At 44.9% G+C, this 12,561-nt stretch overlaps 1 protein-coding gene across 8 annotated transcripts in view; it reads left to right on the top strand.

Moving 5' to 3' along the window:
* The first annotated feature begins 4,095 nt into the window (after window positions 1-4,095).
* Window positions 4,096-12,561, top strand: part of LOC102967435 (retinitis pigmentosa 9 protein-like) — a 37,583-nt gene continuing 29,117 nt past the window's right edge. For 3 of the 8 annotated variants that reach the window (XR_006211925.1, XM_042969577.1, XM_042969583.1), the window contains exons 1-3: window positions 4,605-5,168; window positions 8,549-8,579; window positions 10,380-10,509. Coding sequence is in view for 7 of the 8 variants with exons in the window: in XM_042969577.1 (XP_042825511.1) it covers window positions 4,954-5,168; window positions 8,549-8,579; window positions 10,380-10,509 (376 nt within the window). In the remaining variant the exon portion in view is untranslated. Of the gene's footprint in view, window positions 4,305-4,604; window positions 5,169-8,548; window positions 8,580-10,379; window positions 10,510-12,561 lie in introns of those variants that run through there. The other 5 variants (XM_042969591.1, XM_042969610.1, XM_042969605.1 and 2 more) reach the window with 5 other exon arrangements.

Raw genomic sequence — 12,561 nt, 5'->3', positions numbered from 1 at the left:
TCACCCAGTTTCACCCCCTAAACACAATAAAACCCAGGGCCAGTCACCTTACTTTTGCTGAAGTCATTTTTGGACTAGCTTAGGTGTCTGAACTGCTCTTCCAGAAAGTATCAATATGTGAATAACAAATTTCTTCCTACTTTCTTGATGCATTTGTGGCATCATCAGTCTTGACAGTGAACCAGTTTTGGGTGGATGGGGGTCCATCAGGCCTTTGTGAAGTGACTGCAACACCCTGCATATCACACTGGGTTAATGACCAGGAAAATTCTGTCTGGTATCAAAATACACAAAGAACCCAGACTCACATAGAGGGAAGGATCAAAAGATTTTCACTGCTTTATAAGTTCTAACATGTTAATCATCAAACAGAGATGCCCAGAATGCAGACTAGGAGGTGGTATTGGGAGAGGCTGTCAGACTACCGAACTGTACATCTGCTATTTTTCCCTGTCCAGAATCCCTTTCCACTCCGTCTCTCTCTCTCTCTCTGTCTCTCTCTCCCTTGTTAACAGAACCTTGATTTCACTTTGAGGAACTCTCCTTCCCAGTCTGTTAATCCTGCCCCTGTGAATCAAGGTGGATGATACTGGTTTGGCCAGAGTACTACATCTCCTTGATCACAGTGACCGTTTCTATGACAGCTACATAATCCTTACCAAGCCGATGAGTATAATACACGGACGTCTTATTGGAACTGAGAAAGTTTCTTTCATCTGGGGCTGCTAAGTTAGTGGCCATCTTTGCCCCCACAGTGAGAGAAACAACACGAAATTGAAGCAATACAAAAGAAACGTGAAGAGAGAGAAGCTGTTAATGATAATATTTCAGCCCTTACATGCAGCCATTCCTGAAGTTCAACCCCATGACATTTGACACATATGATTCAATAAATTCCTTCAATTTTTTTTTCCCCTAAAACAGTTTGATTTGGATTTTGATCGGTTGGTATTTTCCAAAGAGTCTTGATCGATACTTGCTAAAGTGGCACTATCAATCCCTGGATCTTCTTGTATCCATCTCCCCTAGCACCACCTTACAGGGAGAGATCAAATCATTGTGTTAAGCAAATACTTGAATCGGTCATGATTCCTTCGATTGCAAGTGACAGAAACCCAACCCAATTGGTTTCTGCATAGAAGTATATCCCAAGGTATTCAGATTATTTGCTGGATTGCTATAAGACCACCGGTTATGGTTGGAGAACATTTGATGTCTTTTATTTTTATCTTTTCCTTCTTCCTTCTTCTTCCTTTTTTTTTTTTTTTTTTTTTTTTAATTTAGGAGCGTAGCTTGGCCATCAACAAGGCTTCTTGAGGAGGGGAGGAACAATTCTGCTTCAGCTTTGTTTGTTTGTTGGATTTACTCTGCTATGTACCATGGACTCATCTGACTAGGGTTTCGGGGTGATTAGGCCACTGGGGTGTGGCCTAGCATTCCTCTGTTTATTGAGTCTCGAGATCGCTTCATGTGATCTCTCCTCATGAGTTAACTTGGGCTTCAGCACAGTATGGTGGCTTCAGGGCAGTTGAACAGCTTACATTTCTTAAGGCTTTAGGAGCACATATTCAACGAGAACCAAGTGGAAACAATCGGATCTTTTCTGACCTAATCTTTACAATGATGAGGCATCACTTCCACTACTTTCTACTGGTTACAATCAAATCACTAAGGTTGGTCTAGATTCAAGGGAAGGGGCATAGACCCCACCTCTCCATGGGAAGAGTATCAAGGTCATTTGTAGAAAACAAGTGACATGGGAGAGATTATTGTAGGTGACTTGAATAATACCATTTGCCACAATAACTATAGTCATAAGATATTAAATTACAAATTGCAATGTCAAGTTATTGATCTACAGTAGAAGAACTACCTTTCTACTCACCCCAGTACTCAAATCTGACAAAAACACCTTTCTCCTCATATTAGGATCTGGTATAATACACTGTCAGGATGTTGTTGGGTGGGAATGGAATCAGAGCAGAGGATCTTAGCTAGTCTTGAAAGGTATTTCCCTAAGATAGGGCCAACTTTTGCAGCATTATTTATGACAACCAAGATATGGAAACAACCTGTCTCTATCCATAGATGAATGGATAAAGAAGATGTGTCACATACATACAGTGAAATCACTCAGCCATAAAAAGGAATGAAATCTTGCCATTTTCGACAACATGGATGGACTTAGAGGTATTATGCTAAGTGAAATAAGTGAGAGAGAAAAAGACAATACCATGATTTCTCGAACATGTGGAATCTAGAACACAAAAACCTAACAAACAGAAACAGTGTAATAGGGAACAGATTGCCGGTTGCTCGAGGGGAGTGATCGGGGGATGGGTGAGATAGGTGTAGGGGATTAAAAGGCACAAACTTCCAGCTATAAGTCACAGGGATGAAAAGTGCAGCACACGGAATATTGTCAATAATATTGCCATAACTTTGCATGGTGACAGATGGTAACAAGTATCAAGATACACATTTTAAAAAAAAATTTTAGTGTTTATTTATTTTTGACAGAGAGAGAGAGACAGAGCATGAGCGGGGGAGGGAGAGAGAGACACACACAGAATCTGAAGCAGGCTCCAGGCTCCCAGCTGTCAGCCCAGAGCCCAACAAGGGGCTTGAACTCACCGACTGCGAGATCATGACCTGAGCCAAGGTCAGACGCTCAACAGACTGAGCCACCCAGGTGCCCCTAAACATTTCTTAATGTACATAAACGTTGAGTCAATATGTTGTACTCCTGAAACTAATATAATATTGTATGTGGACTACACTTCAACTAAAAAAAGAGATGAGGCCACGTTTGGTCAATTTCATGCCTTATTCCAAATGATGGATATTTCTCCAGTGATCAGAACACTCATGTGTGTTTATATAATTTGTGTCTTTAGTGGACAATACTGGATAAACACCACCTGATTATTTTACCTTGGTTCTCTTTTTCTAGGTTCTAGAGACCATCTTCCTTCTGTAACACGATTAAGTTACACTTTCTTTGTTTCTCAGTCACATCTCTTCCTTAGACAATATTCTTGACTAGATGAAGATGTCTTGCAAGGTATTTACAGGGTACTTATTGGGCCAGGTAGCTTACATCAACAGCTGGACTGGTTATATGTACCAGTTTTTCCCTCTCAAGGGAAACCTGATTTCCAAGTTATGGGACAAATGGACAAATCAGTGTAACATGTGTTTGTGTTCATAGCCTTTGTTTATTTGGATTTTCTCTAATAAATATGAAGGCACTCTTCATATATTTTCAGTATTAACTATATTGAACACCACATTTGAGGGATATATTCCCTATGCTGTTACTTTTACTTCCGTTGTGGTTTCTTCCATTATGTTAAAGCTAAAACAATTATCATAACCTCACGTATCAGACACATTTTCAAAATGCAACCTGGTTAAGCACTTAACACTTTGCATCCTGGCTCCACGACTTATTGCCTGTGCGTGTTATTTAACTCCCTGGGCTCCTTCCTATCTACAAGGGTAATAACAGCAATTGGTTTTTAAAGATTAAATCACCCGTTTTTAAGGGTTTAGCTCAATGACCAACACATAAAAAGCGCTCAGTATATACAGCTTTTCGCCCAGCACCCAAACGTCTAAATACACTGTACGCTATGTTTTAACCATGCTCCGGAAAATTAGAGAATTTCTATGTAGAGACTTGCTTTCTTCAAAGCTGTTTGAATCCTAGCACCACGTAGCAGCAGCGCTCATAGTCTAATCCCACCCGGGACTACAAAGTCGCTTCGCACCCGCTCCCAGGGTCCCGCGGGCGGGGCTTTCCGGCGGTCCCGGGGGCGGGGCTTTCCGGCTGTCCCGCAGGCCTCCTCCGCCCGCCTGGCCGCCGCCGCCAGGGGTCGCGCGCCGAACTCCGGCACCGGCCGGCCAGGCGGCGGGCTCACGGAGCTCCGAGCGCCGACTTGGGGCCGCGGCCCGGGGAGGTGGCCGGCGGGCCTGGCGGGAGGCGGGGACCGGGAGGCCTCGGCGGAGACGGAGGGCGCTGCCCGGGCGGACGGCGGGAGGGGGCGCTGCGGTGCCGGCCCGGGCGCGGCGCGGCGCGGAGGAAGTGCCGTCTTCGCTGCCTCGGCCGCCTCAGGCGCGCCGCGGGTCGCCTCAACCGCGCGGGCCGAGATGTCTTCCCGGCCCGGGGGTGACGACGCGCGAGCCGGAGGCGCGCGGCGGCCGCGGGAGTCGGCCGAGCAGGAGCTGCAGCGGCGCCGAGAGCAGAAGCGGCGGCGGCACGACGCGCAGCAGCTGCAGCAGCTCAAGCACCTGGAGTCCTTGTGAGTCCGCGCCGCCCGCGCTCCTCCGCGAGGCGTGCGGTCGGGGTGGCGCGGGGGCGCGTGAGGCTGGGTCCCCGGGGGACCCGGGCGCGGGCAGAGGGACCCCGGCCAAGCCGGCCGCCAGTTCCGGCCCCGCGCGGCGCGGCCACCCGACTTCCAGTGGCGCCTCCGCGGGGAGGGAAGGGCCGTTCCCCCCGCGCGCCGAGCGGCCGGGGCCGGCAGGGGAAGCGCGGGCTCTAGTCCCCCGCGCGAGGTCGGCGTGCGGCCGGGGCTCTGCGGGGCGGGTGCGGCGGATCCGGCGGCACCTAGTAAGCGCTCGGGCGCGATTTGGGGACTGAACGCGCGGCCAAGTGCAGTGAGCGCTGCGGTCGTGCCCTTTCACGGTGTCGGTTCAGAGGGCCCCCGGTGGACCGGGTCAAATCGCATTCTCTTCATCTGCTGCGAAGGAGGAACGAGAACCAGCCGTCCTGTACCGTTCGTGCGGCCCGGAGGGGAGGGCCGGAGAATGGGGTGACGGACTGTTCCTGAAGATTCCGAAGGTGGCTGTCAGGTGGAAGGGCGTGGAGACTTGTTCTCTTTAGTCCTGAGGATTTTGAGCAGCATGAAGGGTGGGGGCTACGAAGAGGCCGGTTCCAGCTGAGCAGAAAGAATGAGGACCGGGGTCTCCCGTTCCTGCTGGTCAGCGTGGCCTGACTTCAAGAGGCCCCGTGCAAGGCCAGCTCCGGCGGGTTCGAGGAGAGTGCCCATGGCTGTGGGAGAAGGGCAGGTTGTAGAGGAGATGGAAACATCAGGCGGGAGGTGCATTTATGGCCTTTCGGTGCTTTTCTGTGATTGTCACTCTGTAATGAGCTCCAGAAGGCAAACGTAAGTTTGCTGTTCCCTGAGTTATTCAATAAATGACACGTTTTTCTTTCAGGCACTTCTGTTACCTGTACTAAGATGATCATGTAAAGAAAAGTCTTCAAAGGAGTCAAATCCTTTGTAATTAATCCTTTGACGCAAAATGCATTGCGTTGTTGGAGGCTGGCCTGCTCTTTTCAATGGGACCCTTCAGCCATCAACCACCTTCCTTTAAATTTGTGAAAACAGTTGTAAATTGACTTTTTTTAGGGAATGTCATTGCTAATAATAGATTTCACAATGTGTAGTTCCATCACACTCCTTTTCATCTTGGCAATAACAATTACATATTTTTCAGGAATTTGGATTTGCGTTTGGCCATCTGTTGTTTTTGTACAACTCTTGTGGCTCAAAGGAGGTGTTACTGGATTATTGGGTTCATAGACTGTACCACCAAACTCCCTTTGGTCTCTTTTTCTTTTTAATTTTTTTTAACGTTTATTTATTTTTGAGACAGAGAGAGACAGAGCATGAATGGGGAACGGTCAGAGAGAGAGGGAGACACAGAATCTGAAACAGGCTCCAGGCTCTGAGCGGCCAGCACAGAGCCCGACGCGGGGCTCAAACTCAGGGACTGCGAGATCATGACCTGAGCCAAAGTCAGACGCTCAACCACTGAGCCACCCAGGCGCCCCTGGTCTCTTTGCATCAATATTTCTAATGAATGACTGCAGATGAACTGTATCATTTCCCCAGTTTGTGCAGATTTACATTGTTCTTGCTAGGTTATGCCACCACTTTGTGTTTGAAAATATTTTAAGCATTTGCTTTGGAAAATAACTGTAGCACACCTAAAAAGCTAAGTCTATTCATGCCTAGTTGTTTACTATGCAATCTTCATGGGGCAGATCCTCCTCTGTCTGCTCAGAAAAGCTCTAGAATAGTCTTCTGGCATTTGTCATTTACCACCTGGCACGTTGTTTTCTTCTACCTCTGCTGGTCCAGATCTAGGCCTCTGTGATGCTAATGCTCCCTCCAGTCTTGAGGTGCCTCATGAAGCTCTTGAGAGCATGGACTTGTCTTCAACAGAAGGGACAAAAGCCAGCATTGTGAAGTGTATGGTGTGATATGTTCACCCATGTGGAAGTTGAGGCTCTGGGGATTAAGTAATGTGCCCTAAGTACACAGTGAGAATGAATCATAATTCAAAGGTTTTTACCTCCAAAGCCCGTGAAGTTTCTGCTCTGCCTTGCTTCACTTCTACAGGATTCTCATTCAACTGATTTGGAACTGAAAAATACTCCTACTAGAATTTGGGGTCTTATACTCCAAAAAGATAGACCATCTCCTTTTATCAGGGCAGTTATAAAGAGCTATTGATACTTATGAGAGTACTTTTCATTTTATGTGTTTTTTTGGATGTAACTAGTTACATCGTTATGCTCTTAGTTCTCCCTTCTAGTACCTAGCAACATGCCTGGGACAATAATTGATTGGTTACTTCGACAGGGAGCAAGTTTTTATGTTGAACACTTAATATTACCTGAATATCAAATTTAGTTTTGCCTATTGTGTACCTGCTCCCTTTTTGTGGGAGGAAACTATCAAGTTGGTTAGGGCTAGGGTGGGGATATGTTCCTGAAACAATTACAGAAACAGCATTGTTAAAACAGAAATGCAGCCTACATAACTCTATAGCTGATATGAACTCCTAATAGCATATTTTTGGCGCCATTTTTCTTTCTTAGTCCCAACTTATCTTCGGTTTTTCTCTCAGAGATATGTTAACCTGGGCTAATACCAACATTGCTGTAGATACCACTGATACCACTTTTCGTTTACAGTTAAAAAGCATTTTGTAGGTTGGTACATGTAGGTGTGAATACAGTGAAACACAGGTCTCTGCCATTAATGAACCTTAGTTCCTTTCCCTGGTTACAGGCAGGCATGTAACCAATTTCTTAAATATCCTTGTAGAGGTAACTTGGTGTGTGTGCGTGTGTGTGCAGGCACATCGCTTGCACGTGGCCACATATAGTCTCCTTTTTCCCATACACACAAATAGAAGCTTATCAAATACACTGTTTTGTTCCCTCTGCCCTCCCCCTACCTTTTTTTTTTTACTTAAAACTATAATGGAAATTGTTCCTTATCAGTATCTAATTCACTCTTCTAAGATTTATCAGTGTTTATTGGTTGATAAAAGTAATACATATTCATTATAGAAAATTTAATTAGTCACCCTTTCTTCACCATCTGGGTGCAGCAATGTTAAAGCATTCACATTTACAACTTTCTGGAGTCTTCACGGTTTTAAACTAGCTAGCTGCTATGGCCAGATATCTTCAGTAAAATGTGCTTTGCAGGCGTTGAATAGACCCAGGATATTTGGTTATAATGTTTCTTTTTTTCATTCTTATTTTTGCTTTTGGTCCTATCAACATTCACAGTTAAAAGCCAAATAAATACCCACGCAGTGTGTGTTATAGCTAGTAGTGTGTCAGTACTTAAAAATGAACATGAGCATTTGGTGTTGATTTTCCAGATTTGGAATCCAGAACCCTTTTGGGGCACTTTGGCAGAGTGATAGGAAGTGAAAATGAATTGGGAGCATAGACATGATGCGTATGTACCCTTAGGACCCTTGGGAGTCTGTGAGCTCCAAGGGAACGTACATTCCCACACATCATACATCTGCTTGCTCTAGCAGCATTCAGTAAAGCATGTCGTCCAGGCACCATGCAGGGGTCCTACACCCCAAGTCCAGTGAGGTCAGTATGGGCACAGCGGGCTGTCAGAACTGAGGAATGGATGGCTCACTCTGCAGGCAGGGTGAGTGGGCAGGATTTGAACTGAGAGCTGCAGGGATATGGGAAAGGAAGCCTCTAGGACAGATCACCATCGCCTCCATCCCCTGCAACAGGCCCTTCCCTCCAGTTTTGTTCCTGCCCCCCCTGCACTGCCTCCATCCAGGTTAGAACAGATTCCTCAGCCTTCCCCACATGAGCCTCCATGCTGAGTAAGTGGAAGTTATGGTAGGTAAATAACCTGACAACCGTGACAGTCTGGAAGCATGATTAGCTCTTGGGTCTTCCCACACATTTCGCCTGCAATCTCTTGCTTTCTCTTCTTTGAAAATAAATTCATTGTGCTCAGACACCAAGTTAGTTACCATTTCAGTGAATTTTAGTTCTAGATCTCTGCAGGATGTGGTGTAGCATCAGTTTACTTATATAAGATCTCTGACTGCTGGGCATATTTTACTAACTGCTTTAGATCTAATGCAGTTTTAAGGTTTTACTAAAGATATTCTTTTCATTTTGACCTCTAGTTGCTTTTTGCTCATTAAAACGTATTGTGTTCCTGTTAACATGATTGACGGCAGTTTTTCTTTTCCTTTCTAGTTATGAGAAACCTCCTCCTGGGCTTATCAAGGTCAGTGTGAAGTTTGTACCTTTGGTTATTCTCTCAGACATATTTGACTCAGTGCTCAGACTCAGTAACTTGTTATGAAAAACTGTTATATAAGGTTTGGAACATCTTTTTCATAACCCTGCTTCTCCCTGCAGATGCCAGTCAGTCCATACACTTTGGGCTTTGTGTCTCCAGCCTGTGTCTTTGTAGCAATGTAATCAACCGTGTGACTGTTCCCTAAGAAACGGTGGCAGGCCCACGTGTTCCTCAGCGATCGGTCCCCTTCTCTGTCTCCTGCTGTGGCTGCATCTTCTCACCGCTCTGCTCCATCTCTGACTCACTCACTGCTGCTTTCCTGAGTGTCAGCTCAGAGAACAGTAGTCTGTGTGGAGACTGGAAGCTCCTCTAGTCCAGCCCCTGGTGCAGGACACCCCCTACCACCTCCTGCCCACCTGGCCATGTTGTCCAGTGTCTGTGAGAGTGAGACTTAGAGGGCTCTTTAGAGGCCAGAGCAACCTTATGCATGCTCACTTTCAAATAAAAGAAAAGACTTTTAGGGGCACCTGGCTGGCTCAGTCAGTAGAGCATGAGACTCTTGATCTCAGGGTCATGAGTTGAAGCGCCACGTTAGGGGTGGGGCCTACCTAAAATAAAAAATATATATTAAAAATTTTTAAATTAAAAGAAAAGAGTTTTAGAAAATGTTCTTCTGTTATAGATTAAATATTCATGGAAACTGAAAAAAAAACCCTCTTTAATTGTAAATGCATATATTCAGTGGTGAATATGCAACTCACACATATAGATAGCATGTGTGTGACTAGAAAACATGACAATGGTCTTCAAGTTATAATAAGCTATTTTAACATAACATTTTTATTCTAGATAATCCTGTTTTAATTCTTGAAATATATATGTATATGCGTATATACATATGTTAAGTTTATTTATTTTCAGAGAGAGCGAGAGAGAGCATACACACAAGAACAGGGGAGGGACAAGGAGAGGGAGGATCCTAAGCAGGCTCCACGCTGTCAGCCTGGAGCCCGATGCAGGGCTTGAACCCACAAACCATTAGATCATGACCTGAGCCAAAACAAAGAGTCACATGCTTAAGCAAGTGAAACAGCCAGGCAAATTTATATTTTTTTAATTTAATTTTTTTCTTTTTAACATTTATTTATTTTTGAGAGGCGGCGGAGGGCAGAGAGAGGGGAGACAGAGGATCTGAGGCAGGCTCTGTGCTGACAGCAGAGAGCTGAAACAGGGCTCGAACTCACAAACCGTGAGATCATGACCTGAACTGAAGTTGGATGCTTAAGTGACTGAGCCACCTAGATGCCCCTTAAATTTTGTTTTTAAGTAATCTCTACACTCAACGTGGGGCTCAAACCTCAACCCCGAGATCAAGAATTGCATGTTCCATCTCCTAAGCCAGCCAGGTGCCCCTACTTTAATTGTTATACCTTGCCTCATTTCACTAAGATTTTGTGGTCGTGGAACCTTTTTTTGATCTTTAAATCTAATTTACGTTAGAATTTGGAGCTCACAGATCATTCCTATATGAAGGGCAGATTTCTGCTTTACTAGTAACTTTTCTCTAAGAACAACTACTTTGTTTTCATGACATAGTCCTTCTGGTATATTTATTTCTGGTTTTTGTGTCAGGTATAATTTGTCTTTCTAGTACTGGAGAGGGTAACAGGATGACGTGGGCATTTCCAGCCCATGTGAAAGCCAGCAGTGCTGTGTTCTGAGGCAGGTAGGAGAGAATTCCAGTGCTCTTTTGCCACGTCGTGTACATGTTGTTTCCTTTTTTAGGAAGATGAGACTAAGCCAGAAGACTGTATACCAGATGTACCAGGCAACGAACATGCCAGGGAATTTCTGGCTCACGCACCAACTAAAGGACTTTGGATGCCACTCGGGAAAGAAGTCAAAGTTATGCAGTGTGAGTATGGGAGAGTTTCAGGTAACACTCCTCAGCACACACAAGTTATATACCACGACTTACAGAACATGTTTACCTCTTTTTTTTTTTTCTCACCGAGACCTGTTAAGCCAAGGCGTGATGTCTGTTTCATAGTTAAGGAAGCCAAGCTGCGTATGTTAGTGAGTGTCTAAGAGGCAGAGCATGGCTTTGACTCCAGGGCTTCTGACTCCCAAGGGCAGTGGTTGCCCACAGGACCGTAGCTGCCTTTGGAGTACACTCCTTGGTAATATTCAAGTAACAGAAAGGATACTCTGTTGTAGAAATGCCACGAGGGACAAGGAGATACATTGGGATACATTGGAGGGGGCAGATCCCTTTGGGTCTTGCCTCAGTCCTTTGTACACACCCCCCCCATCAGTGGTGTTAAGGTTTCATCCATGTGACCTGAGGGGGGGGGGGGGGTCCAGAGCAGTAGTGCTGTGTGTGCACGGCCCCACCCCACCAGAGCCGCAACACCTTCATCCAGCTTAAGTGGTATTTGGTATTTGAAGAAAGGGTACTGCTGCCTTTTAAACACATTTGTTTGTATAAAGATTCTTCATGCACATAATTAAAATAGTTCCCAGTCTCTTTCTCCATTCCCACTTTTAGCTCTTTTAGTTGGTTATTTTGATATTTATCTTCATATGCCTAAGATCACATTTACATTGCATTGATTTTTCAGGTTTAGGTGGTATCTGTTAACATCATACAATGGAAGATGAGAATTTAGCTCTTACTACACATATGTACCCTTACTATATCACATCTTCCCCAAACTAGTTTTTTCATAATTTTGGTTAGATAATCCTGGGTACTTACTTTATTATAATTATGTCCAGAGCTGAGTCATGTAGTAAAGTGATTACTTTTCCTTTATGCATCCTGAATAATTACCTCTCCCTCCCGCCCCAGATTAACAGTTATCTTGTTTTTGGTGTGTGTTATGTGCATGTGTTTTGTTATTATTGTTTTTGGTTTCCATGTACTGATTTCTTTTTACTCAGTCTCAAATTGTTCTAAAGATTGAATCTTAAGACCTCTAAATGCCTGAGACATTGTATTAATTACATTCTTCTGAAAATGGTTGCTCCCATGCTTATCATCCAGGAATCTCCCTTCACTTTGTGTTGTTTGTTTGAGAGAGAGCGAACAGGGGAGAGGGAGAGAATCTTAAGCAGGGTCCACGCCCAGTATGGAAGCTGACAAGGGCTCAATCTTAGGACCACGAGATCATGACCTGAGCTGAAATCAAGAGCCGTACGCTTAACCAACTGAGGCACTTAGGCACGCCTCACTTTGTGTTATGAATTGAATGTTTGTGTCCCTCCATAAATTCGTATGTTGAAGCCCTAATCCCCAATAGGATGGTATTTGGAGATAGGACCTTTGGGTGGTAATTAGGATTGGATAAAGTATTGAGGGTGCCTCTGATGATATGATTAGTTCCTTTTTTTTTTTTTTTTTTTGATGTTTATTTATCTTTGAAGGAGAGAGGGACACAGCGTGAGGGGGGAGGGGCAGAGAGAGAGGGAGACACAGAATCCAATGCAGGCTCCAGGCTCTGAGCTGTCAGCACAGAGCCCGACGCGGGGCTCAAACCCACAAACCACAAGATCACGACCTGAGTTGAAGTCGGAGGCTTAACTGAGCCACCCAGGTGCCCCTGATGAGTTCCTTTTAAGAGGAGACCAGAGAGCTTGCTCTCTTTCTGCTGTGTAAGGACACACCATGAGAGGATACAGCTGTCTGCAAGCCAGGAGGACAGTAATCATCAGAAACCAACTCTTTTGGCACCCAGATTTTAGATCTGCAGTCCCTAGCCTATGAGAAAATCCTATTATGTAAGTGACCCACTCTATATTATGGGAGCCGGAACTAAGACACTCACTCTGCAGTTTCCCTTAGCTTCTTTCTTGTCTTGAATTTCCTGTTTTCCTATATGTTGACTCATCTTTGTTGTTTTAATTTCTTGTTTTGGTGGAGCCAAGACCATTAAATGGGGAAAGAGCAGTCTTTTAAAAAAAACTG

Source organism: Panthera tigris, chromosome A2, assembly GCF_018350195.1.
Source record: "Panthera tigris isolate Pti1 chromosome A2, P.tigris_Pti1_mat1.1, whole genome shotgun sequence".
Taxonomy (NCBI): domain Eukaryota; kingdom Metazoa; phylum Chordata; class Mammalia; order Carnivora; family Felidae; genus Panthera; species Panthera tigris.
Note: the sequence above shows the minus strand (reverse complement) of the source record. Positions and strands in the feature narration are given on the sequence as shown.